This window comes from Phascolarctos cinereus, unplaced genomic scaffold (genome assembly GCF_003287225.1).
Source record: "Phascolarctos cinereus isolate Bilbo 61053 unplaced genomic scaffold, phaCin_HiC Scaffold_2;HRSCAF=192, whole genome shotgun sequence".
NCBI classification, from domain to species: domain Eukaryota; kingdom Metazoa; phylum Chordata; class Mammalia; order Diprotodontia; family Phascolarctidae; genus Phascolarctos; species Phascolarctos cinereus.
In genome coordinates this window covers 254,126,399-254,152,977 of record NW_027555625.1, presented here as the reverse complement: position 1 = coordinate 254,152,977, position 26,579 = coordinate 254,126,399, and the positions used below count along the sequence as shown (strand labels likewise).

Here is a 26,579-nt window from a genome sequence, read left to right as displayed (position 1 = left end):
CGCCGCGCAGCGTCGGCTCACGGGCGTCAGCGCGTTGCGTCTGACGTCACCGCGGCGCGCGCCAGGGCCAAGATCAGAACCGCTGCAGCAGCGGGAGCGGGGAGCTGCAGCCGGAGCCGGAGCCGGAGCCGGAGCCGGAGCCGGAGCCGGAGCCGGAGCCGGAGCCGGACCCGGGGCGGGAGTGGGGTCCGGGTCCAGGGTCCAGGCCTGACAGCGCAAATGGCGACGGTGGCGGCCATGGTAGAGGGTGCAGCCTGCGGGGCCCCAGGGGCGGAGCTGTCAGTGGCCTGGAGTACCGTGAGCACCGGGCTGGTGCCGCCTGCCGCGCTGGGGCTGGTGAGGGCCACACCCGGGCCCATCTCCGCTTCCTCTCTATCCCCTCTCTCTTCTCGGCCGCATCCCAGCCCTTGGCTCCATCTCTTCCTTCAGCCTTGCCCCCCGCCCCGCTCAGCCCCTTCCCCTTAACCCCCTCCCTCCTCTCAACTTCTGCCCCTCATGCCCCTAAGACCCCAACTGGCCTCTCAGGCTTTACCCCTTATTTTCTCCTCTCCTTAGCTGCCCTCCCCTCATGTCCTGACTCCCAGCAGTCTTCTTCCTCCCCTGGCTTACCTTTAGAGCTTTTTTCCTCCTTGTTTTAGAGATGCTGAAGGAGGCACATGTTTCTGGCCTCTCTTGGCCCTGTTCTTATGAGTTCTGTGCTCTCCAGGCAGCTTCCAGGCCGACTGGAGCAGTGAGTTTGAAAGAAGAGGAACTTCAGGCTGCTGTGGAGGTGCTGAAATGCTATGAGCTGCATTCAGTCCTGGAGGAATGGTTCACAGAAGTGCTTCAGACCGACCTGCAGTCCAGTATCGCCCCTGAGTTTTGGAATGGCATTGCTCAGTATGAGAACACTGCTGAAGAGCCCCAGTGTATCCTGCTCCTCCTGGAAGCCTTTGGCTCGCTCAAGTGTCGACTGGACCCGTACCTCAACAGCTTGGATCTACTGGAGAAGTGGACGCAAATGGGCTTGTTGCTAGGGACTGGCTCTCAGGGTCTTCGGGAAAAAGTCTATACTATGTTTAGAGCCATCTTGTTTTTCTCCACCACGAAGACCTTTCAAGAGATGATCCAACAGTTCTATGGGCGTACCTTTAAAATCTACATGCACCAGCAGAAGAAGAAGAAAGGGGATGAAGGGATGAGTGAAAGTGGCATGAGTGAACCAGAGCTGGACCAAGGTGACCTGGAAGAGAGTGGGTCTCCAGAGGGCCAGGAATGTGCTGGCTGCAACAGTGCTAAGGAGCTGTGCTGGTGCTCAGTGGCTCTGGAACAATTCCAGCAGCTTAGTGAGATACTGTAAGTGACTGCTACTTGTAGCTTGTGTGGCATTGGGCAAATCCCCCTGCTTCTTTTGGCTTCAGGGATCTCCTCTGTAGAATAAAGGAATCAGGTTTAATCATCTCTCAGGTCCCTTCTAGCTCCAAATTTTATTATCCTATAGAACAGTATCCCCTAGCCTAGTCACTTTCCCTAGGATCAGGCAGGGCTTAACAAAGCTGGAGCAGAGGAAACCTGTTATTTCTGGGTAGTGGAAGAGGATCTTAGGACATCTTAGTGTCCTATTTCCCTCACTCATAATTGCAGGGAATGTTGGAGAGCACGCAGTGCTATATCATTAACAGAAAATAGAATTTATTTGTTGGGATAATGAATTCACACTTTTAGTCATTGACTGTATTATCATGTTTTCATCTCTTCATCTGTTACTGGACTTTAGTTATGCTCAGTGGAGAGTAAGTAAAAAAAAATGGTTTGTCTTGTGTTCCCTGTCATTGGACAGCTTCAAGTGAATGATTGATGACTGCTTATTAATGGCACTATAGATATAATTCATATTATGATTAGAAGTTGAACTAGATGACCCTTCAGGTTCCTTGTTTTGTATTTTGGAGTAGATGATTAGGTTATGCCTTTTTATTTTCATGTCCAAAATTACTAGCATTTTTAGAAGCACTTAAGGGCCATCAAAGAGTTTTGGGGAAAGAATTTTGCTCTTCAACAATATGTTAGAGTTGTTTTGCTAAAATGACTAAAATTTCTGGCTTGACCTTTGAGGTTCTCATTGATTTTCATGGATTAGACTTATTTTGATGAAATTCAAGTGGTTATCCCAGTTCTTTTGTACTGGAATTTTGTGTATTGAAAACTTCTCTAAGTAAATGTGCCCTGGAGTGGACTTGGAAGTTTTTTGGTCTACAGTTTTTTACTGTAGTGAAACTAGTTATGCCCAAAATGAGTCTGTAAGTATGGTTCTTTGAAGAATCCCCATTTGGGCCATACAAGGCTGGTAGGAAGGGCAAGATACACACACACAAAGTATGTGGTTAATTTTTTTTAAGGATGCATTTGTTACTGCAGTTTAGATCTGCATTAAAAATCACAAAAGTTAATGGTTTTTAAGCTACTGCAATAATGTCTATTTACCCAGACAGAATTTTTACAAACTTTTTCAGTGGCTAGAGGGATCAAGTGGGATAGTTGTCTTATCCAGAAGTAACTTTGCATCCATTGGAGCCATGTTTACTTGTCTGCTGACTGATCTGTGTGGACACCTGCTGTCAGATCTGTGCTACTTCACCAGTCAGAGCTAAGAAATTCTATATTCTCAGCAGATTTTCTGATCCTTTATTGTCCTTGAGGGCAAGCCCCTCAGCAGAAGTAGACCACCTCTTCTTTGCCTCTCTCTCTGCTTTTAACAGCTTCCGACCTACTAATTGCCTAAAAACTCCCATTGCAGTGTTATTCTTGGACTTTGCCCCTAAGATTCCCCTCTTCAACAAAATTTTAATCTGTTCTTCATCTAATGCTCTCAGAGTCCTATTCTTTGATGAACTATGGGAACTTTGTTCTGTTACTTTTCCAGATTTAACATTTATTTTAATAGTGACCTTTCTATAAGTAGTGTGCTGGAAACTGAAGTGGTGGATCTAATGGTATGAATTTTTTATTGGAGGGTAAGGGTGGCTTAAATATTTTGGGGTGGGGAGAACACTCTTAGAGCATATAGAGGCTAACTATTTAATCTGTCTGGATTTAGATCCAGGTTCTGTTTCAGGAATATAACTTCTCATTTGTGGTCTCACACTTTGCCCCTTCTGAATCTCCTTCCTTACATCCCTTGCTTCAGCTATTCTTTCACATGACTTGGGATAAGATTTTTAAACACTGGCTTCCCTTCAGGCACAGGCTAAACTTGCTGGAGAGAGTCAGTGCTGATGCTGTTACAACTATCCTCCACCAGATGATTGAAGAAAGGATGGAACGTCGATGTCGGGGAGAATACGAAAGGTCATTCCTGAATGAATTTCAGGAGGTAAGTTCTCTTTGTGACTTTGTATTCTTGACCCTTGCTTTAGGGAGCACAATTTTAACACATAGGAGAGAGTTAGTTAAAAAATGGACAAGAATCTAAACTTAGAGTGGTATAATATATAGATAACCATTTTATTTACCCTGTAGTTGGACAGGTTTAGTTGGGGTTTTTTTTGTTGTTGTTCCTTAATGGTTCTTGCCCAGGCTAGCATTATTAGCTGTGGTCTAGGTTTTATATAGGTTCTTGTGAGTGTGGTGATGTTAATCATTCAGTCACTTAAACGTTTATAAAGTACTTGCTAAGTGCTAGGCACTGTGTTAAGTGCTGAGGATACAAAGAATGCAAAAAGCATAATTTCTGCCTTTAAGGAGCTTGCATGCAAACAATTATGCATATGCAATGTACATAGGTAGTGTAAATGAGAGATCATCTCAGTGGGAAGGCACTAGGAGCCAGAAGAAGATTGGATGTGAGCTGAATCTTCAGGAAGGCCACAAGGCAGAGAGGAGGAGGGAGAACTTTCCAGGCATGGGGGACAGCCAACGAAGAGTCATGGGCTTGGTAGATGGAGTGTTATGTTTGAGGAGCAGCTGGGAGGCCAATATTAATGTACCATAGAATATGTGGAGAAGAGTGAATAGTAAGAAGACTGGATAGGTAGGAAGGGACCAGGATGTAAAGGGCCTTAAGGGCCAAAGAGAGGATTTTCTGAGGTTACAGGGAGCCAGTGGGAGATGGGGAACCTGCAGTTTAGGAAAATTGCTTTGGCAGCTGAGGCTTGAGAGACCAGCTAGAAAGCTATTGCAGTAGTCTAGGTATGGGGTCATGGGCCTGAGCTAGGGGAGTATGAATAGAGAGAAGGGAATGTATATGAGAGATGTTATCAAGGCAGAAATGATAAGATTTGCCAGTGGATTAGATATGTTGGGTAAGAATGAGGCGTTGTAGATGATAGTGAGATTGTGAACCTTGGTTACTGGAGAATGGTAGTGCCGAGGACAGTAATAGAGAACTTCAGAAGAGAGGAGCCTTGGGGGAAAAGATAATGAGTTCTATTCTGCCATGTTGAGTTTGAGATATGAGATGTCCAGTAGGCAGTTGGTCATTTAAGATCCAGAGGGCTGGGTATATAGATCTGGGAATCATCTGCACGTAATAATAATAATCAATAAACATTTATACAGCACCCGTTATGTACCAGAAGCTGTGCTAAGCACTTTACAAATATCATCTCATTTGATCTTTTTTTTTCTTTTTGCTAGGCAGTTGGGGTTAAGTGACTTGCCCAGGGTCACGCAACTAGTACGTGTTGTGTGTTGTGTGTCTGAGACCGGATTTGAACTCAGGTCTTCCTGACTTCAAGGCCGGAACTCTATCCACTGCACCACCTAGCTGCCCCCTCATTTGATCTTCCCAGCAACTCTTGGGGGTAGGTGCTGTTATTATCCTCATTTTACAGTTAAGGAAGCAGGCAAATGGAGGTTAAAGTACACAGTCACACAGTGAGAAGTGTCTGAGTTCAGATTTGAACTCAGGTATATGTGACTTCAGGCTTTACCCGCTGTGCCATCTAGCTATCTCAAATGATGATAGAGATGATAATTGAATCTTCTGGAGCTGATAAAATCACCAAGTGAGAGAGTATGGAGGGGGAAGAGATGAGGTGGTTAGGAAAGTGGGATGGGAACATCAGTGGTTAGTGTGTATGACCCTGATGAAAATCCAGCAAAGGAGAGTGAAAATGAGTAATCAGACAGGTAAAAGAAGAACCAGGGGGAGCAGTATCACAAAAACCTATAATCCTCCTAGAGAGGAGAAAGTTTCCAGGAAAAGAGTTGTGATGAGTGGTGTCAGAGGCTGCAGAGAGGTAGAGAAGGATAAGGATTGAGAAAAAGCCATTACATTTGACAGTTCAGAGATCATTGGTAACTTTGGAGTGAGCAGTTTCAGTTTAATGATGAGGTCGAAAGCTAGCCTGCGGAAGGTTTAGAACCCAGTTAGAGGAAAGGAAGTGGAGATATAGATGGCTCTCCCAAGGACTTTAGCTGAGAATGAGAGGAGAAATATAGCAAGTTGGCTAGTGGAGGTGGTTGGGTCAAGTGAGAGTTTTTGAAGGACTGGGGAGACATGGACATGTTTGTGGGTAGCAGGAAGGAGTGTATAGCCAGGGAGTTAAAGGTTAGTGAGAGTGGAGATAATAGAAGGCTTAGTCTGTTGGAGAGGATGGGATAGAATGGGGTCAAGGGTACATGTAGAGAGATTGATTTGGCAAAGAAAAGGGAAACCTCTTCATCTGAGATGGAGATGAAGGAGGAGATAGCCAAATTTTGCTTATCTCAAGCATGAACTAATTATTGCCATTCTATTTTCTTTCTTTCCTTCTCCGTCTCTCTTTTTCTTTCTTTCCTTCCATACTCTCCCCTTCTCCTCCTTCTCCTTCAGCACAAAAAATAAATAGCATCAACACATAACAGGCCTCCAGGAATTACAAAGTAGTGTGTTAAATTATGCATTATGGGATATTCTTTGGTTGGTGTCTCCATATCAGAAGACAAGAAATCATGGACTTAGAACCAGAGGGTTCCCAAAACTAATCAGTAAAGAGGAACTTGTGAACTTGTGAACTTGCTACCTAAATCGGTCAGAAATGGCCATGGTAAAATTAGAATATTTCTCGTGAAACAAGCATAGCCAGTCTTTCCTCCCAAGTTAAGGAGGAGGAAACCTGGTGTTGCTAAATTCTTGAAACATGACCCACCCCTCACTTTCCAATAAGCTCTTATAGTTTAGAAACTGGGAAATGTCTTTTTGTTTTAAAGTTAGTATTAAGCCAGCCTGTGTTAGTTATTATTTTCTTTTTCTTTTTTTTTTTTTGGTGAGGCAGTTGGGGTTAAGTGACTTGCCCAGAGTCACACAGCTAGTAAGTGTTATATGTCTGAGACTGGATTTGAACTCAGGTCCTCCTGACTCCAGGACCAGTGCTCTATCTACTGCCCCCCTTAGCTGCCCCTAATTATTATTTTCTTAGGCTAACATTAAATATTATTTTCATTAGATGGCTTGGCCTGGGTGTAAGAGAAAATACATTTACCAGGATGAGACAAACAGGGATTATCTGTATTCAGATAACCTATAATATTGCCACGTTGTTTTTAACCTCAAGTATTCCAACCTTGGTTATTAGTGCCTTAAATGTACAGAAAGGAAAAAGAAACTGTCCCTTTCTTGCTCCTTCTGCTGTGCAGATCTGGACGTGAGTTTTTTTCCTTGTTGTCTTCATTATGGTTACTCAAAACCAGAACAGCCACGTGTCCTAAATAGGGGAAGTTTCTCTGTCAACAGTTCCACAAATAGATTTTGAATGTTCACTCGTCCCATGTCACTGTTTGGGATCTAGTTTCTGAGTCTGGGTCTAAGTTTCTTCACTTTTGCCAAAAAAGAAGAAATCATTTAATAAGATTGAGCTGAAAGGTACTCCAATATTTTCATTTTACTGATGAGGAAATTGAGTCCCAGAGATGTTAGTGATTTGCCTAAGGTATGACTGAGCCTCCTTTGGGGTATGAGTTGTACACCATGGGCTAGAGATCTTGGCCTGTCCTCCTTTCACTGTCATATAGCTTGGGCATTGGGGAGAAAGACTGAAGTGCTCATCCCAGTCCCCAGGAGACAAAAACCGCCTTTTATTACCTAAAGGGAGGTGGCTAGGTGGTGCAGTAGGTAGAGCACCAGACCTGGAGTCGGAAAAACCTGGCCTCAGACACTTACTAGCTGTGTGACCCTGGGCAAGTCACTTAACCCTGTTTGCCTCAGTTTCTTCATCTGAAAAATGAGCTGGAGAAAGCAATGGCAAACCACTCCAATATCTTTGCCAAGAAAACCCCAAATGGGGTCACAAAGAGTTGAACATGACTGAAATGACTGAACAACTACCTAAGGAGCCTAAAACAATGCTCAGCAATTGTTTTTTAGTCTTGTGCACCACCAACAGAACTGAAGAATAATCAGAAGATAAGGGGAAGAAAGGAAGTTGTAATAAAGAGTAGGAGATAGGTGAGAAAGAACTCATACCTCCAAACAGGCTTTGTACTTGGCAAACTATAGACTTATTCCAGCAATGAAGCCGTCACTCAAAATATGTTTGAAATTCCTCTTGGAATTGCTTGGGAACTACTTTATCAGCTAAAACAAGAAAAAAACCTGCTAGAGTAGAACTCAAAGGTAACGTCTGTGTTTGATCTAAACTTTGTATCTTCCTTGGTTCCTAAAGCATTATGTTACACAAAGTATGCACTTAGTAAATGTTTATGAATCCAATTGAAGGAGTTATTACTTTGTAGTAACAATTTTTAGTTCAGAATTGCATTTTCTCATATGATCACCCACAGTATTCACCACAGAAGTCTTTCAGTGACTTTTTGATGTCTCTAAAAACCCAATCTGTTCTAAAAGAATAAAGATTTTCCTTCTTTGAGGATAGTCAAAGAATATGCCAAGACGTTGAGAAGAGAGTTTGAAAAGAATATTTCCAGAAATTCTTTGAACAATGGCAACATTCCTGAAATAATCACCAAAGAGACTTCCTTGAAGGACCACACTCTAATTTAGAGGTGTACATTTTGGTATACCTGTTAACAAGTCAGTCATGGTATTATAATCACACTTCATCTATAGGTATGTAGTAAGTGCATGCAGGTGTGTGTCTATACATACTTTTTAATGTATCTAATGCATTAAAGTCACTGCCTCAGGTGCTGTCAGAGCTAGAATATCAATCAATTAACAGATATTTATTAGTCATTTATTATGTGTCAGGGACTGTGTGTAAGCACTGGAAATACTAAGAAAAAAGCAAAAAGAATCCCTGCAGTCAAGGATCTTACATTCTATTGAGGTAGGGACAGCATATGTAAGTCAAGTCAAATCAAGCATTTTTTTTAAAAAAAGTTAATTTATTTTTAGTTTTCAGTATTCACTTTTATAAGATTTTGAGTTCTAAATTTTCCCTCTCCCTTACCTCCCCGCTCCCCAAGATGGCATGTAATCTGATATAGTTTATATGTGTACAATAATATTAAACATATTTCTGCATTAGTCATGTTATGAAAGAAGAATCAGGACAAAAGGGGAAAAACCACAAGAAAGAAAAAACTAAAAACAAAACAAAAAGTATAGTGTGCTTCGATCTGCAGACTCCATGGTTCTTTCTCTGGATGTGGATAGCATTTTCCATCATGAGTCTTTTGGAATTGTCTTAGATCATTGAATCTCAGCAAGCATTTATTTAAGCATCTAGTATGTGCCAGGCAGTATGCTAAACAGTGGAGATGCAAAAAAAAAAAGGCCAAAACAGTCCCTGCCCTCAAGGAATTCAGAATCCAGTGGGGGAGACAACATACAAACCAGCCACATACAGGATAAATTGGATATAATCACCAGAAGGAAAGAAAATACAGGATAAATACAGAACACATGGAGTGTAATGTTGGAGGGGGTGACCTTAGAAGCTAAGGGAACCAGGAAAGTTCTCCTGGAGGAGATGTCACTTTAGCTGAGTTTTAGAGGGAGGCAGGAATTCTAAGAGAGAGAGAGAGAGAGAGTGTGAGAGAAACAGAGACTGAAAGGCAGATAGACATGGTCAGATCTGCACTTTGAGAAAATGACTGTGTTAGCTATAGAGAATAGATTGGATAGACTAGGGAGGGAGTCAGGAAGGTGAATTAGAAGATAATTGCAGTAGTGCAGGTGAGAAAGGTGATGCAGCCACCGAAGTGGTGGCTGTTTGAATAGAAAGGAGACGTATTTAAGAGGAGTTACAGAGAGAGAAATTACACTAATTGTAAACTAATTCTACATCCCATTGTAGGATATAGAAGAGAGAAAAGTCAACAGATGATGCTGAGGCTTTGAATGTTAATGATTAGAAGGATAGTGTTGTCTTTGACAGAAATAGGGAAATTCAGAAGAGAAGGTTTGAGAGAGAATTTAAGGAGTTCTGGTTTTGGCTATGTTGAATTTGAGATGTCTGGGGGACATCCAGATCATGTCTTAACAGGCGACTTGTGATGTGTGACCAGGAAAGAGACAAGGATGACATAAATAGATCTGGGAATTATCTGCATAGATAATTGAACCCATGGGTTGCTGATGAGCTCACAAAGTGAGACTGTAGAGATAAAACAGATGATTCTATTTTTAGAGCCTTGTGGGATATCTACATGTAGTGGGCATGATATGGATGAAGAAGGAACCGTCACACATGGCATAAACCAAAAGAGAGCAGAGAGGAGAGAATATCCAGGTCAGCATTATCAGATGCTAAAGAGAGGTCAAGAAGGATGAGGATTGAATAGAGTCCTTTATATTTTGTAGTTCAGAGACATCGATAATCTTGGAGTTGAATGCTGAGGTTGGAAGCTAGATAGCAGAAGATTTAGAGAGTTAGAGGGGGCAGATTCTTGATTGTAGATGATTTTTTCAAGGAGTTTAGCTGAGAAGGGAAAGACTGATATAGAACAATAGCTGGCAGGCATGGTAGAATTAAAATGAGCGTTTTTTTATTTTAAATTTATTTTTCTTCTGAGTTTAACAAACACCAAATAAATATGGACATTTCCATATATGGGATAGAACAGAAAGAGGATTGTATGCAAAACTGCAAATGTCTATTAGGTATCACATGTTTTTCTTTTTAAATATATAATAAATTCAGCCTTTAGCTTTAGTTTTCAAAGCTGTCCTGCTTATCTGTTCTTTTCTGGCCTTCCTTCTGTTCTCTTTACTTCATTTAAAAAAGGAAGTAGTGTTTTTTTTTTCCCAAAGGATAGGGGAGATTTGGGGTTGTAGGAAGCAAGAAAGGTGCTAATAGATAGGGAGAGACTGAAGATTAGGGAATGGGGATGTTGATGGAGGTAGTCTGATGGAGAAGACAACATGGAATAGGGTCATGGATAAATGTTTAAGGGTTAGCCTTTGAAATGGCCACATCATCAGATACTGTAATGAAGGAGTAGATGGTGAGGAATGATGTCAGAGGGATGTGAGATAGAGAAGAGGGAACTCCCAGCAATTGAATTCACTTTTTTTTTCCCCAGCTAAGTATAAGTGAAGATCTTCATCAGGAGGAGAAAAGAAAAAGTCTGAAACAGCAACTGTAGTCAGTGTGATAGGGAACCATTAGGGAAGGATAGCTCACCTTGCTGAGGTGAGAGCCTAGTTGAAAGTAGCTAGCATAAATGTGTAGTAGACTCAGTCAGCAAGGTTTGTAAGTCTTCCAGTGAGAATAGAAACTTAGAGTAAAGCTTATAGCTGGCGGAGGGCAACACCCCCCCCAAAAAAAAAATCCCAAACCAAAAAAATGCCAAAAAACTGCAAAAGAAATTGTATTTTGGGCTATTATTCTGGCCAGGGCTTTGGTCATAGGCCCTGAAAGTCATATTTATCTTGTGACACAAGCATTCATTTCATCAATCTTAAAGTGTTACTTAAAAATAAATTGTCATTATATAATAGTAGATCTTCTAGGTTCAACCAGAAAAGAATTTTAGAAGCCTCAGCTTCTAATAGCATTACAGCTGGATGAAACTTAATTTCCTGTACCTGTACAGATTCTCTCCCCTTTCTTCTACAGTATATGGAGCCTTTCCCTACCCTGCCACTGTCAAGGCCCAGGCCTACTCTTGTGTTGCTAGGGCAGTAGGTAAACCTTCTTTCTGTTTTCTCTTGACAGTGGATAGAGAAGGTAATTGGCTGGCTCAGCAAAGTATTCCTGCAGGATAACCCTATAGGGCTCACAGCCCCTGAGGCCAGCAGTACCCTGCGACGCTGGCGCTGCCATGTACAGAGGTTTTTTTACCGAATTTATGCCAGCATGCGAATTGAGGAGCTCTTCAGCATCATCCGTGGTAAGCATCAATTCAGTTCAGTACGTATTTATTAAGTGCCTACTCTGTGCAAGGAGCTGGGGGTACAAAGTCCAAAATGAATCCCAGCCTTCATGGAGCTTACATTCTACTGGAGGGATACAATGTGTAAACATAAAAGTAAATGCATGGAAAGTTGAAGGAGAAGATAATGCTCATAACTATAGGGGTGTGTGTAAAAGGTTCTGAGCCCTGAAAGAAGGTAAGGATTCCAAGAGGCAGACTTAAGTTGGAAAAGCATTCCAGGCACAGATACATAGATGTAATAAAGCAGAAGGAAGGGAGATGAAAGCCATAGTCAGATAATAGCCAGCCCTGGAACATAGGCTGTAAAGGTGAACCAGATCATAGATGGTTTTAAATGCCAGCTGGGAAGGTTATGTTTTATCCTAGAGGTAATGGGGAGCCACTAGAACTTTATGAATAGAAGGAGATCATATTCAAAACCACTGTCTCAGTGATACTGATTTGACACATATGTAGAGGATACATTGGAGAAGGAAAGAGACTGACAATAGGGACAGCAATCAGGAAGCTATCACAGTAGTCTAGTTGAGAAGCAGTGAGAACCCAAACTAGCATAGACGCCGTGTGAGTGGAGAGAAGGGGGTGATATTCAGGAAATATAGGGGTGTGTTATCACAAGACTTGGCATGTGGAGGGTAAGGGAGAATCGGGAATGACTGAGATTACAAACTTGAGTGACTAGAAGGATGGTGGTGCCTCAACAGAAAGAAATAGGGAGGTTTGGAGGAAGAGCAAATGGCATGAGGGAGATGATGGATTCTGTTTCAGATAGGTTGAGTTTGTGCCATGGGGACATGCAGGGAGGTGGTACTCAGCAGTTTTGTGGCATTTTAGGATGGGGGTTTTCAAAGACAGGATAGGTCTAGATGTTTAAATCTGGGATTCATCTGCATAGAGATGCTCCCACTGGACTCAATGAGATCACCAAGAGAGTCAGTCAGTCTGTTGAGGGATGATGTGAGTGCTGAGTATACACACAACTGGAGGATTCCCACAATTAGGAGGTGGGAGATGGATGATGATCCAGTAAAGGAAACAAGAGTGGTCAGACAGGAAAGAGGAGAATGAGAAGAGTGCTGTCAGAGTCGCCAGAGGAAGAGAAAATGTTTAGAAACAGGGAATGGTTGACAGTATCAAAAGTTGCAACATGTAAACATGTATCAGGTGGGATGAGGATAGAGAGAAGACAATGTAATGACTAACCACAATTCTGGAAGACTGACAATGAAGCATGCTGCCCACCTCCTGTTAGGGACTCAAGATGAAAGAGGTGACTTGCAGTTTTGGACATGTCTGTTTGGGAATTTGTTTCACTTGGCCATGATTGTTTGCTATCTTTTTATTATTATTATTTGTTTATCTTTTCTTTTTCCAGTTGATGGAAGGTGGGAAGGAGAAAAAAAAAAGCTTATTAATTGAACAAAATTTTAATTTAGTTTTTTTAAAAAAGGGCAGATTTAGGAATTAAGAAATCACATGCAACTTTGGAGAAAGTAATTTTAGTCACGTGGTGGCATCAGAAGCCAGGTTATAAGAGATTAGTAAACGAGTGGAAGGTGTTGCAATGGAAGCCCAACATAGATTGACTGTTTCTGGGAGATTGATGCTGAAAGGGAGAAGAGAGACAGCATGATTGCTTAAGGGGACAGCAGAGTCAAATGAAGGATTTTTAAAGATATGGAAAACCTGGGCATGTTCTTAATTTAAACATCAAGCCAGCAAATAAGGAGAAATTGAAAATGAAGGGGGAGAAAAAGGATGATTGACAGGACCAGCTCCCAGAGGAGATGGGATCAAGGGACCAGGTGACCGTGAGAGGAGACAAAGGTGTTGAGTGATGGTCTTAGTGTGGGCCTTGACATGAAGAAAGACCATCTCTCTCTTTTTTTTTAAGGCAGTTGGGGTTAAGTGATTTGCTCAGGGTCACACAGCTAGTAAGTGTCAAGTGTTTGGTCTGAGGCCGGATTTGAACTCAGGTCCTTCTGACTTCAGGGCCAGTGCTCTATCCACTGCGCCACCTAGCTGCCCCCAGGACCATCTCTTTCTCAGAGACTAGAGCAAAGGAGAGAATGAGGGAAGCTGTGAAGAGATTTTGAGATGTAGAGGAGGGAAAAAGATCAGTCCTATCAGTCATTCAGTCAGTAAGCTCTTAAGTGCCTACTGTGTGTCAGGCATGTGAGGTGTTGGAGGTACAAGTGCAGAGAATGAAACAATCCTTACTCACAAAAGCAAATACTTAACAACAACAACAATAATACCATTAGCTAATATAATCATAGCTAACATTTATATAGTGCTTAATATAGAAATGTGTTAGACCTGTTATGTGCCAGACACAAACTAAGTTCTTTACATTTGTTATCTCATGTGATCCTCACCACAACCCTGGAAAGTAGTAGTAATAATAATAATAGCTAGCAATTGTAATGCTTTAAGGTTTGCAGAGTGCTTTACAAATACCTTATTTTGTCCTCAAAACAATCCCAAGAGGCAGGTGCTATTATTTCCCGATTTTACAAATGAAGGAACAGAAGCAGACAGTGGTGAAGTGATGTGCCCAAGGTCACATAGCTAGTAAGTGTCTAAGGCCAGATTTGAACTCAGGTCTTCCTGACTCCAAGTCTAGCCTTTTGTTCACTATGCCAGCCTAGCTGCCAATAAAATTATGTACAGCATAAATAGAAATATGATTATATACAGAATAGATAAGTACAGGGCAGTATGGGAAGGAGGCTGCTAGCAGTTGGGGGAATCAGGAAGGCTTTGTGCAGAAGATGGACCTTGAACTGAATCTTAAAGGAAGAGAAGTATTCGGTGAAGGGATGACCTCTGTTGTTTTCAGTAGGAGTCAGAGTCAGGACTTTCTGGTGAGGGAAGGAATTGTGGATAACATAGGGGGCCTGAGGAAAGAAGAGAAAGACTGGAAAAGTCACCACAAGGAGTGTGATAGCAGGGAAGAATGAAAGGCTTTCTGTGCAGCATCAGCAGGTACAGTGGTGTGGTTTCCTCTAGCAGTGTTCCCCAGTATGATTAAGAATGAAGATGATAGAGTCTGGGTTTGAGTCACAGTTGATGCTTGGCAAATTGTAAGGGCAATAGGACAAATGATTGAAGGGTAGAGCGTAGTATATAGTCGAACTGGTCAGCTCTTTGGTCAGGACTATGAAGGGGGGAGAGTGAGGTTTTTGGGGAATGCAAGAAGATGAGATGAATATGAGAGGAAGAGGTCTTAAGAGGAAGTTTGTTAAATAATAGTATGAGCTTCCCAGAGGGCACAGTAGAAAAGTAGGGCTGAGCAGGATGGAGATGAAAAGGTAGTGAGTGGTTGCAAAGTAAAAGGGGTTTGTTTTTGTTTTTGTAGACAGCAGGTCTAATGACAAGGATTAGGAGAGGAAGAGGAGGAGAAACAGGAGGAAGAAGGAGTTTTCTAGCCTTAGTTTGAGGGAAGTACCATTTTACTGAGGTCCCTGCCTTCTGGAGTTTTACAGTAACATGTCTCTTCAGACGTTGGAGGAGAGGGTTGAGTCAGCAAGCTGATTGAGCGGGGCATCTGAGTTGGAAAGGACCTGATGTTTGGGTCCCTGGGGGCCTAGTCAGACTTAAATTGAGTGCCATTTGGTCATGGTTAAGTAGCTTGGTGTTTGCATGCTTGATGGTTATAGAGGGCTGAAGCATTGATATTCACAGACCATTTGATGACACACAGTGGAGTAGGTCCTTAGGTAAAGAGGTCTCCAAACTCCATCCCAGAGAGGGACCAAGAATGGAGAGCCATTGCTGTTAGAGTTGGCCCCTGAGTGTTTTTTCAGATAGTTTAGTGATGCAGGGTGGAATAGGTCGTCTTCACATGTGGGAGGTTCTGTGACAGGGAAGGTTACAAACCCAGTTTGTGAGAGGTTCTGTGCCTAGGCACCCACCCTCACCAGTCAAGTGATGACAGATCTCCTGCTCCCCAGTTCTCAACTGGACTCGGCTATATATTTACCTTTTTTTCTCTCACCCCCACCACTCCCCTTGCTCTGACTGAGGTTAAGGGTTTCCTGATCTGCCTGATGTACGGATTAGTACTTGTTTGTGCACCTGATTTTTACTTTCTCACCTACTGGATTAATTGAACTAATATTTTTCTGAGATGCTTGGATTTACCGTGTGACCTACCTTCCATACTTCTGGACAGCCAGGTTTTTCTTAGGTTTGAACTCTTTAAATGGAGAGAGGGGTTAGAAATTGAAACTGGCTATTTTTTTCCTCTGTGTGGGTTCATTTCTGATCTTGAGACCTCAGAGATGAGAGCAAAAGTATGGGTGTCTGGACTTCTTTGAATAGTGCCCATATGTGCATGTCTGTATTTTCTTTGATTTTGTATGTGTATACCTTGGGTTGCATCTGCGTAGGTAAAGGGTTTTTTGATACACTAGTGTGGGCTCACAGTGACAAGATTTTATAGCATTCTCTGTTTAATTTATAGATTTTCCAGAGTCTAAACCAGCAATTGAAGATTTGAAATACTGTCTGGAAAGGACCAACCAGAGACAGCAACTGCTCAGTTCCCTTAAAGCAGCTCTTGAAACCCGCCTTCTTCACCCAGGTTCGTCTTGTTCATCAAAGATGGTTGCTCAGGGCCTCACTGTCTAGTTTCTGTCCCATTTTGTAGAGTAATTATGTTTGTTTGTTGTGGGGGCTCTAAACCTTGGTCTTTATCATTTTCTGTCCTTTCATGTTCTTAGGCCCTAGTTTTCATGTTTGTGAAAATTGGACTTATGATGGAATTTGAGTATAGCCCTCAGGGTGTAGAAGAGAAGCAGATTAAAGACCAAGTCTGAATTGGAACCCTTGATACCTTGCACAGTTAAGAAGAAAATACTCCACCATCAGATGTTACAGTTAGATATTAAAACTGAGTATCATCCAGACAAGTGATTTATTTAGCAATGCATGCACATGTGGTTGCAAAACAAAATGGGTTCAGGGCTCTTGGTCACCAAGAATCCAGAATTTTGGTTTTTAGTTGGTTTGGAGGGATTGAAAAACAGGATGAAAGGTTAAGATACCTTGTTTCTTATTGGAGGAGATCTGGAGACAATGAAGTGAGGGTGAGAGTTGGCTGGAGGGGTTTGGGAAACAATCAGGGGACAGGAGGAGAGAAGGAAAAGGATAATTTTGTGACATTCTTTAAGTCGGATGACTTGCGGGGTCAGGAGAAATGGTAATCTTGTGACTTCTCCAAACTCAGGTAACTTTGAAACTTAACTTCACAAAATTGTGAATAAAGGCAAAAAGGAGTCATTAATGCTATTTCAGTATTACACAGAAGAGTTTTGCAGTGGGAAGGTGGTTCAGGAATCAGAGTGGGCATACCTAGTCTTTCTTATTTCACGTACAGAATAGAGCAGGGAAGGAATCAGGCTGAGCTTCTCAGGAGTAGAAGGGAAAGTGAATGTTAAATGTTCTTTCTCCACAGTTGGAATCAAGAACAGCACAAGGGCTTTAAAGAGATGCTTCAAAGAATGGGGCAAAGTTTCTCCAGTTCTTTGCTTGCATGAATACCCTGGCACCTGCACCTCCACAGTTCAGCTTCCTGAAAGCTTGCTCCTCTAGCTAGCTTCTTGAGTCCCATTTCGGTGTCCTAGAGGTGTTCCAACTGTTGCTTTCCTGCTCTCTTCAATTTCAGGGGTAAATACATCAGATATCATCACCCTCTACATCTCAGCCATCAAAGCCCTCCGGGAGCTGGACTCCTCCATGGTCATCCTGGAAGTAGCTTGTGAACCTATACGACGATATCTAAGGTGAGGGAGAGAAACAGAATGTTAGGGGCCCCCCCCCACTTCAGTCTCACTGGCTTTGTCTACATTGTAGACCTCTCCTCTGTAGTGAGTCATCAACAGTGGCATGTTCAGAGGGCAAGAGACTGTTTCATTGCCCTGTGAGACACCTTTGAGGACAGACTGCCTAGGGGAGATGGGATATTGCAGTTATCCAGTGTAGTCACAGGGGGCTGCTTAAGAGAGAAGGCTCCTTGAGGATTTCTTTGGGTTTGGATTTTCTGCCCATTTTCCTGACTTAGCACTTTTAAAGCCTGATTCCACTTCTCCCTACTTGGGAGGGTCTGGCTTCTGTTCCTAGTTCTACTCTGTTCCAATCCAGCAATTAAAACCAGAGCTATGTACTTTTATCCCCTTTGGACTGAGTAATGAAGAAGCAAGATCCCTTCTGCCCTAGGAACAAGTCCTGAGCTCAGGTCTGTCCTGTGCACAGGTACCCCAATCCCAGTCTTGATCTTCCTAATGGTCAGGAGCTCCTCAGGTGGTGTCCTCCACTAGTCTTTTTATAAGGTATCCACACTAGGTCAGCTCCTTAATTTGTTCTCCACCTGCTTGGTTAACTCCTTCACCTCTTAAACCCATTACTCTCTTTATATATACTTAGAAATTTCTTTTCCCACTGTTTTTCCTTTTTGTTTATGCTCATGCCTCCAGGACATCATCTTCTTTGCCTCCCTGTTTTCTGTCAGTTATTTTCCATTATAAATTTACATCCAATAAAATATGGTTTTTGTCTGTAGCAAAAAAAGGGGTATGGGTATTACTTATAATTCTCATAGCACTAGAACAGGGCTATTTATTACAATGGCTGTGACAATGCAGGGATCTCCAGCGCTGGGAGCTGATGGTTTGGCCCTATGTCATGACCACACGTGGTCTCACCCTGACAGGACACGGGAAGACACTGTGAGGCAGATTGTAGCTGGGCTGACTGGTGATGCTGAGGGTTCTGGGGACTTGGCTCACGAGCTCTCCAAGGCTGACCCGGTGACGCTGGAAAATGGCCAGGAGAGTGATGATGACATCTGTGAGCCGGAAGACTGGGTTCCAGACCCAGTGGATGCAGATCCAGGTCAGATGGCTCCCTCTAGGGTAGCTCCCTAGCCTGCCGTGGGCTATTGAAGGTTTTTGCTGGTGGGAAGGGCAGCATCCAAGATCTGGTCCTGTACATACTTAGGGTAGACTTAGTTCTGTTTTTTTCATCAGTCCTGTTTTTTCATTGGTCCTACTCCTGTTTGCTGAGAACTGTGGAGCTAAGTTTCAGTTTGTGGGTGATGCTTGCTTCAGTGTCCCAGGAAGGGATAGGTAGCTAAGGGATGTCTTGGGGAGCCAGTTAGGGGTGAACTACAGTGTGGAGGGACATAAGCCAGGCTGGGGATTGCAAAATGGGGTTTAAGGAAAAGGGAACCAGCTTCAGGAAGTCACTGGAACCAGCTCCATCACTAGTAGCCCCCAGTGGACCTCTTTGGGGAAGCCAGGAAAGCGATGGGAAGGGTTTTCTTTTTACGGATGTTCAGATTTTGGCTGGGGAGCTTTGTCAGGTATGAGCTTGTGATTTCCCAGGATAGGTGAATATTGAGTTCAGGGGCCAAGTTATTCATAGCAGATATGGAACCTGTCTCTGGCCTACTTGCTTGGTCTTTCCTGTCTTCTGTTTATTACATATGTAGAATGGACAGATACACATGTGGCACTAGGGGCCAGAAAAGAAGCCTTGGCTTTAGGAACTGTCTGTGGAAATACAGACATGCAGCTAGCGCATCCTCTTCAAGCACACTCAGCCTCTGAGGCAGGGCTGCACATTTCCTTATCATCAGGTTCTCTGCCCTGTCCCTCTCTCATTTCATAGTTCCTGCTGCTTCCTCTATAAGAAGAGAGGAATACATTGTCCTGACATACTTCCCTCTGGATTTCTGCCCCCTCCCTTCATTACAGCAGCAGCTAAACAAATCTCACACCTGGTGCTCTGGGCACAGGGAAACTGGCATAGCCAGGTTTGTGCTTCCAGTGTATCAGGCACTCCATTGGGATTAAATGCACGGTTCTCACTTCTCACCTTGCTTGTGTTGCTTCCCACTATAGTTCACCCCAGTTGTCTCTCACAAGTCTCCAATAGCTGTCTCTCCACCCCTACCTTCCCTCATTTCCTCCCTGGCCCTGATCTTAGTCTCTTGGGTTTTCCCTTCTGCCTTCCCTGGCAGACAGCGTGAGTGACTCAGGTATGTGGCTTTTTACCAACAGAGGAGCCCCAAGGACAGATGGCCTCGAACTCTCTTTGTCATAGTTTCAGGTCCCTTGTCCCACCCTCCTCTCCTTACACACAGACATAGTATTCCTTTCACCCTCAGTTTCCCCAGCATCTTATAAGACTGACCCTTCTTTCTTCCCACCCTTTTGACAGGAGTGGTATCTAGGTCAGGGATTCCCAACCTTTTTCTGAAGAAGAGCTAGCAACTTTCATTTACCCAGAAGCCCTAAGATCGTGGTGGGGTTGGAGTCAGGGGTTGTGGTAAAGTCCTTGACTTGAAAGGGTGGCAGTGCTGGCAGTAAAGTCCTTGAGTCACCAAGGGGTCACTGCCACCAGCCACACTTTCCTCTCTACTTGGAACCCTGGCAAACTGGGGAAGAGGATGTGATGGCAGCAACAGCTGGTTTGATGATCGCTCAGGTAAGTCTTTAAGCTCTATTGTTAGATCCTGATCGATTGGTTGGGGACCACTGCTCTAGTATAATGAAGCTGATTTTCAACCCCCTGAGTTTATCACCCAAAGACAAGACCAAGGGGAATCATCTGGTGCTGGAATGGATAACAGCCTTACTCCTTTAGGGCTTGGGAAAGCCAGGGTGGGCTCATGTGCCCTGGGGTCCCCCTGCTGCCAGCAGCACGTTCCTGTCTTTGCCAGTGGTTCCGCCAGAAGGTTCTCCCTAATGTTCTGTCTTTGTTGCTTGTGTCTCTAGGGAAGTCAAGTTCGAAACGCCGCTCCTCAGACATCATCAGCCTGCTGGTCAGTATCTATGGCAGCAAAGACCTCTTTATCAATGAATATCGGACGCTACTTGCTGACCGCCTTCTCCATCAGTTCAATTACAGTGCTGAGAGGTAAGTCGGTTCCCTGGCCTTTAATAGAAGAGGAGTCTTCATTGTATGGTACTCAGGTACCCAAGGCATAGTATCTTTGAAGAAGAGGCCCTCAGAGTCTAGGAAAGGGATTAGCAGGTGAGCAGTACTACCAGGTCCACTGTGTTCGGTGAAGCTATTGCCAGTCAAGAAAAGCCGCGGTTTCCCTCCTTGTTTCCAGTAACCCGTCCCGAGGGATAGGATTTTGTGTGCATATTTTAAATGCTTTATTGATCACTGTTAGTCTTCCGAAATCATGATTGGTTACTACATTGATCAGGGTCTGAAGTATTTTGGTGTTATTGTCCTTTACATTATTACAGTCATCTTGTAAATTGGTCTTCTGACTGTGCTTACTTTGCTCTGCATCATTTCATACAAATCTCCCAAGTTTTTCTGAATTCTTCATATTTATCATTTCTTATTATGATAATCCATTCCATTATGGTACAATACTATTACTAGAATTTATTCAGCTATTTCCCAATTGATGGACACCTTCTTTGTTTCCATATCTTTGCTACTACAAAAGGTGCTGCTATAAATACTATAAATATTTCCCCTTGGACACGATTGGCTGACAACTCTGTAGGAGAAGACTCTGTAGCTTCTGTGTATTAGGAGATGAGGGTCAGAGTTCATTCACTGTTAGGAAAGAAGCCTTTTTCAGCTTGGAGCCCTTCTCAGCTTGGAGCAGGGATCCCATAATGCTCTTTCAGAGCTGGCCAGGGGGGGCGTGAGAGGAAGTCAAGCCTAGTTTTCATAAGGATACTCATTGCCATTAATGGAGGCTCTCTCCTCTTGGCAGGGCTGGACTGTTGGCCTCGTGGAGTCCTAGGCAGTGAGATTTTGGTCCATTTTGCTATTTGGGTAGGGTCTTGGGGAGAATTATCAGAACTCTCTCAAGATCTCTGGGGAAAATATTTCACAGCAATATTTCAGACCTTCTCAGCTGTCCTAGGCTCAGGACAGCTTCCTTAATGGCTTCTCAGTTGGCTCAAGATCTCAGGGAAAATCTACAGGGCATTGTAGCATAGTGCGGTAGAAAAACCCCTCGGTTTAGAGTTAGAGGACTTGGTACACATCTTTTATTTTTTTGGTTAGGCAATGAGGTTAAGTGACTTGCCCAGGGTCACACAGCTAGTAAGTGTTATGTGTCTAAGGTCACATTTGAACTCAGGTCCTCCTGAATCCAGGGCCGGTGCTCTGTCCACTGCACCACCTAGCCGCCCCACTTGGTACACATCTTAACAGTGGTTTGCTAGCTGTTTACTTTAGGCAAGTTACCTAACCCCACCAGACCTCTGTTCCTTCAGCTTTGAAATGAAGAAGTTGGAGTGGGTGGTTTCTGAGGTACCTTGCAGCTCCAAATTATATGACTCTGTAATCATTTTTTGTGAGGGGGGGAAGGGGACAGAGATGAGAGTGGAGATGGGAAGGAGGAAAAATGTCAGGAGAGCCTCCAAAATGAAATGTTCCTCTTAAGGTTTACCTCCAGACAGTTATCAGAGTCCGTGTTTGGAGACTTACTACATCCTCTCACTTCTTCACAGGTAATTAGATTGTTTAGGTCTCTCTGATGCCAAAAGAGAAAGCCATAACCTTATCCCATGACCTTCGTGGGCTGTCAGATTTAGACATCCCTCCCCCCCGGCACGTGGAGGTTCTTGTTCCCCAGCACTAATGTAGCTACCCTTCAATTTCCAGGGAAATACGTAATGTGGAATTGTTGAAGCTCCGTTTTGGTGAGGCCCAGATGCACTACTGTGAGGTCATGTTGAAGGTTAGTATCCCTTTTGGGAGGAAGTTTTCTCTGTGAGTCATGTAAAGTACATCTCTGTTTCCGTATTTAGAAACCCAGTGGGCTACTCTAACCTGGAAGATGCCTTCCCCGTCTTTGTTAATTACCTTCCCTCCCTAATTCTGGATGCAGCCTGACTCCTGAACCCACCCCAGGCCCTCCAGACATGACCTGGCCTCTATCCTCCACTTCACTCCAGGACATGGCAGACTCACGGCGCATTAATGCCAACATCCGTGATGAGGAGGAGAGGCTCCCTGAGGAAGAGCGACCCCCATTCAGCCTCATTGCTGTCATCCTGTCTAGTGAGTTCTGGCCGACCCTCAAGGAGGAGAAGCTGGAGCTCCCAGAGCAGATCAAAGAGGCAATGGAGGCCTATTCCAAGAGATATGAGAAGCTGAAGGTACCAGCCCCCTGACATGTAAGGGAACTGGGAGGGGAGCATTCCCTCTTTCTCTCATTTAGAAACATTATTTTCCAAGAAAGGGGTTATTTTAGTGGCAGGGTAACACTGACCCCAGAATATGGCAGTGAAATCTGAGAGTGGTTTGACTGCTAAGAGGCTCTTAGGTGAGTTGCAGGGGACCTATGAGTAAATTAGAGCTTAAAAAATGCCCCCAAAGTCAGTCCTATTCAGTGTGGTCAGGCCTCTACTCAGTATTTCTTGCTGCCTCTTGTTCAATTAAGTTGTTAACTCGTGTTCTGTTAATGTGAACCATGTTTTAAAATTTGGTTTCCCATAGGTGAACTTTCAAAACAAATTGATTCATGCTATTTTCATGGCATGGATTACAAAATATGATTGTAAATTAAGTGTTCAATAATTAACCAAACAAAAATTTAACCCAGAACCATCTGAATTAAGTACTTAATGTGGGTAAGCTATTGTGATTAAGATTTCTGTTAAAATGATATATTTCTCTTAATTCCTGTCCGTAATTTTATTTTGTCATTGTCTAGAAATCATTTTCTGTTCCCATTGTTTTAATACACCTTCAGTGTGTCAACCCTCTTTTGTCCATTAACCTTCAGATCTTATGCTTATAATCTCTGAAAACTTTCCCTGAGAAACAGTCAGTCCTATGTTTCATCCTAGCATTCGATCTCTAATAGTAACTGTAGTGCTTATATTTGCAGCTTATCTCACCCCATATGTCACATTCAGCGTTTGCTCCCCACTGAATGAAGTTGTCTTTGCTTTTGTGTATTGTTCATATTCCAGCTTTGCTGTTTTATCAGTTCACCTGTGAGCTTTAGTTTCATCATCCCTCAAATGAGGGGCTTAGAAGAAGGTGATCTCTTAGTCTCTTCTTGTTCTAAAGCCTGTGGTAATCTTTAAAGGAGGGAGTGCCTTCTAATTATAGTAATTTAGCACTTAGCCAACAAGTCCATATTCATGCTTTGTAACTTTAGAAAACATTTATAGCATTTTTAATAAATCACATAATTTTAATTTGGTGTGGTACCTTGTCAAAGGCTTGCTGAATTATATTCATTGTTTTTTCCTTGCCTAAATGTTTTTTTATCCTCTCATAAAATAGAAGAGTCAGGTGGGACTTCTTTGCTTTTCACCATATAGGCTATGTTGTCTTAAGTGTTCAGTTGAGTCTACCCTTTATAGATCCTACCAGAGTCACCAGTTTCTGGTTTCCAGGAGACCTCCGGGAGCCCAAGGGGGATCATATCAGCAATACTTCAACCCTTGGGCACACTAGCCATTTGTAGTGGCAGGTTACATGTTTTGGCCAATGGTTCACCAGTTTTGTCCTTGAGTTCCTTCAAAAGTTTAGTGATGCCATCTGTTCCTGGTGGTTTTTTCACATTCATTTGGTCTCTGATTTAGAACATCCTGAGTATTACCACTGTTCAATTTCTTCTAATATTTCTTCTAATATTGCAGGTGGTTCAGCTGCAAACTTTATAGAAGAGGAGCAGGACTTTGACCTGTGGGCCATGGCAATCCCTTTCCTCCTCTTCTCTTACCTAATATTCCAGCCTAGGGGCAGCTAGGTGGTGCAGTGGACAGAAATCTGGCCTTTGGAGTCAGGAAGACCTGAATTCAAATTCGGCCTCAGACACTTGACACTTACTTAGCATTGTGACCCTGGGCAAGTCACTTAACTTCTGATTGTCTCACCTCCCCGCCTGCCCCCTCCCCAAAAAAAAAGAAATTTAAAAAAATTCCAGTCTAAATAGAGAGGGGACTGATTAGGGTCACAGAAGAAGCAAGGGCCACTTTGCTGAATCACCAGAACTAAATGGAGGGACCATGTGCGTGGCTCTTCTCTAAACAAAGCAAGATGCTCCTGGACCCTCTGCTGACTCTTCTGTCTCCACTCAGGCTATGAGGACTTTGAGCTGGAAACACCACCTGGGCTTGGTGACTCTCGATGTGGAGCTGGCTGACCGTACTCTTTCCTTGTCGGTGTCTCCCATACATGCTGCTGTCCTGTTGCATTTTCAGAGCAAAAGTAAGATTCCTCCTGCCTTGTGCATTCCGTACCCTCATATTGTAGTCTGGATGCTGCTCTGCATTCTCTGAGTGAGGGGAGAAGGTCAATTAGCTGAGAGTTCATGGTTCTTCTGAGCTGGCTGGACCAATAGTCCTACTTGGGGACTTGTGACCCCTAGTTCTTAGGCTCATTTGGTGGGTCTATTCCCTCGGTAAACTCCAAGTATCAGTTCTGTTCTAAGCACTCTCTGCTTTGGGACTCAGGCCCTGGAATAGTCATTGACTGGTATAGGGTAGGAAGGATTTGAGTGTAGATTGAACACCTGCCTCCCTGGATCCAGCCCAGCTTTTCCTCATCACCTCCTTTTGCTGTTTGGCTTCTGGCATCACTGGGACTGGCAGGACTGTTTTGCTGGGGGAGGGTGCTGGGTTCCCACTGGGTATCTGGAACTCCTCCAAAGAAAGTGATCACTGGAGCTCAGCCCTTTCTGCCTTTGCTGACAAACATTCTGTTAAAGGCAGAATTAGGGCTTGGTTATGGAACACCCCTCTCCTCTCTCCTGGAGGAGTGCCCTGGTCTCAGAGACAGACCTGAAGTAGGCAGTATAGTACTGGTCAGATCATGCTAGAGAAGGGTTCGGCCATCATCCCTCTTGGGCCCAGGCCCCTGATAGTTCATATGGTCCCTGGCCTCATGCCTCACCTTAACCCCAGGCAGCTGGTCCCTGGAGGAGTTGAGCGAAGTGCTGAAGGTGCCAGTGGCCTCCTTACGGCGCAAGATGGCTCTGTGGCTGCAGCAGGGGGTGCTGCGGGAGGAGCCCCCGGGCACCTTCTCAGTGATAGAGGAAGAGCAGCCCAGGGACCGAGTGGACAAGGTGGTGCTTCTTGACAGCGATGAGGAGGGTGACTCAGCCATGGCCTCACAGGCTGACCAAAAGGAAGAGGAACTGCAGGTCAGTCCTGGCCCTGATTCCCCAGGCACATGTCAAGAACCTCCCTAGAGGCTGGGTCGCCATGGGAGGCAGGGCAGCAGTGGGGGGCTGCAGAGAGGGCAGCGGCAGAACAATGGTGATTCCCTCCTTGGAGCCCTTGTGGCTCCAAGCTAAGCAGGCTGGACTAGAAGCTTTCTAGCTCAGTGTTTTATGAGTCCATAATGTGGACTCTCCTTGGACACACTCACTTGTGTGTACCTCAGGGATTTCTCCTCTTGGCTGATTCTCAGAGGACTTTTCCTAAGAGGGAGACCTCCTGGAGATTCCCAGAGATGTCCTAGGCCACGGGAAACAGCTGCCCCAGCTTAGAGTTTATGAGGAATTAGCCTCAGCTGTTCCTTCTCACCAGATTGGCCTGGGGAGATGGGAAGGGACATTATCAGTTTGCCAAGACAAGGAGTCACAGATGGGAGGAACTTGTTTGGGTGGGAGCAGAGTCACTGTGACTCTTAGATGGTGCCCCATCTCCTACATCTGTGGGCTCTAAGAGTGGTCCCTAGTCTCCTAAGCTCTAGGGAGATTAGGAGTGGGGAGAAGACAGTTGGGCGCATCTTGACTCATTCTCTTGATCTCTTTGTTCTGTAGCTATTCTGGACATACATCCAGGCCATGCTAACCAACTTGGAGAGCTTATCTCTGGAGCGCATCCATAGCATGCTTAAAATGTTTGTGATGACGGGCCCGGTGGTGACTGAGATAGATCTGCAGGAGTTGCAAGGCTTTTTGCAGAAGAAGGTTCGAGACCAACAGCTCATTTACTCTGGGGGTGTCTACCGCCTGCCCAAGAGCTGCAGTTGACAAGAGGCAGGTCTGCAGCCTTATTGTCTTGGGACTTGAGGGGCCTGTGAGGTCATGCTGGAGACTGACCAGAGCCCAGGGTGACCCTAGGACTGCCCATGAGAGTAGGATCTGGCCAAGTCAGGCTCTCTCTATGGGCTTTTCTGCTTTCCATAATGACAAGGACAGAGAGCATGTGTGTTATCCCTCCCCCATTCCTCTGATATGCCACCTCACATTCATTCCTTTTCTACTATTCCCAAAACTAATTCAGTACTCTTTGTTGTTCATTAAAGGCAAAGTGGCTTTTTAA

The 26,579-nt window shown here is 43.9% G+C and overlaps 1 protein-coding gene across 1 annotated transcript; it reads left to right on the top strand.

Annotated features, from left to right (window-relative positions):
• The first annotated feature begins 41 nt into the window (after positions 1-41).
• Positions 42-26,579, top strand: ANAPC2 (anaphase promoting complex subunit 2). Its single transcript, XM_020981737.2, has 13 exons — positions 42-336; positions 707-1,335; positions 3,220-3,352; positions 11,082-11,256; positions 15,770-15,889; positions 16,973-17,090; positions 18,017-18,198; positions 20,085-20,226; positions 21,952-22,027; positions 22,245-22,448; positions 24,387-24,516; positions 25,212-25,450; positions 26,075-26,579. The coding sequence occupies exons 1-13, from the start codon at positions 220-222 to the stop codon at positions 26,285-26,287; spliced, it is 2,478 nt and encodes an 825-aa protein (XP_020837396.1). The 5' UTR covers positions 42-219; the 3' UTR covers positions 26,288-26,579.

Coding starts and splice junctions, on each gene's coding strand:
- ANAPC2 (XM_020981737.2), top strand. CDS start 220: ATGGCGACGGTGGCGGCCATGGTAGAGGGTGCAGCCTGCGGGGCCCCA. Junction 15,890..16,972: donor AACCCGCCTTCTTCACCCAG/GTTCGTCTTGTT, acceptor CTTCAATTTCAG/GGGTAAATACATCAGATATC. Junction 22,028..22,244: donor ACTGTGAGGTCATGTTGAAG/GTTAGTATCCCT, acceptor ACTTCACTCCAG/GACATGGCAGACTCACGGCG.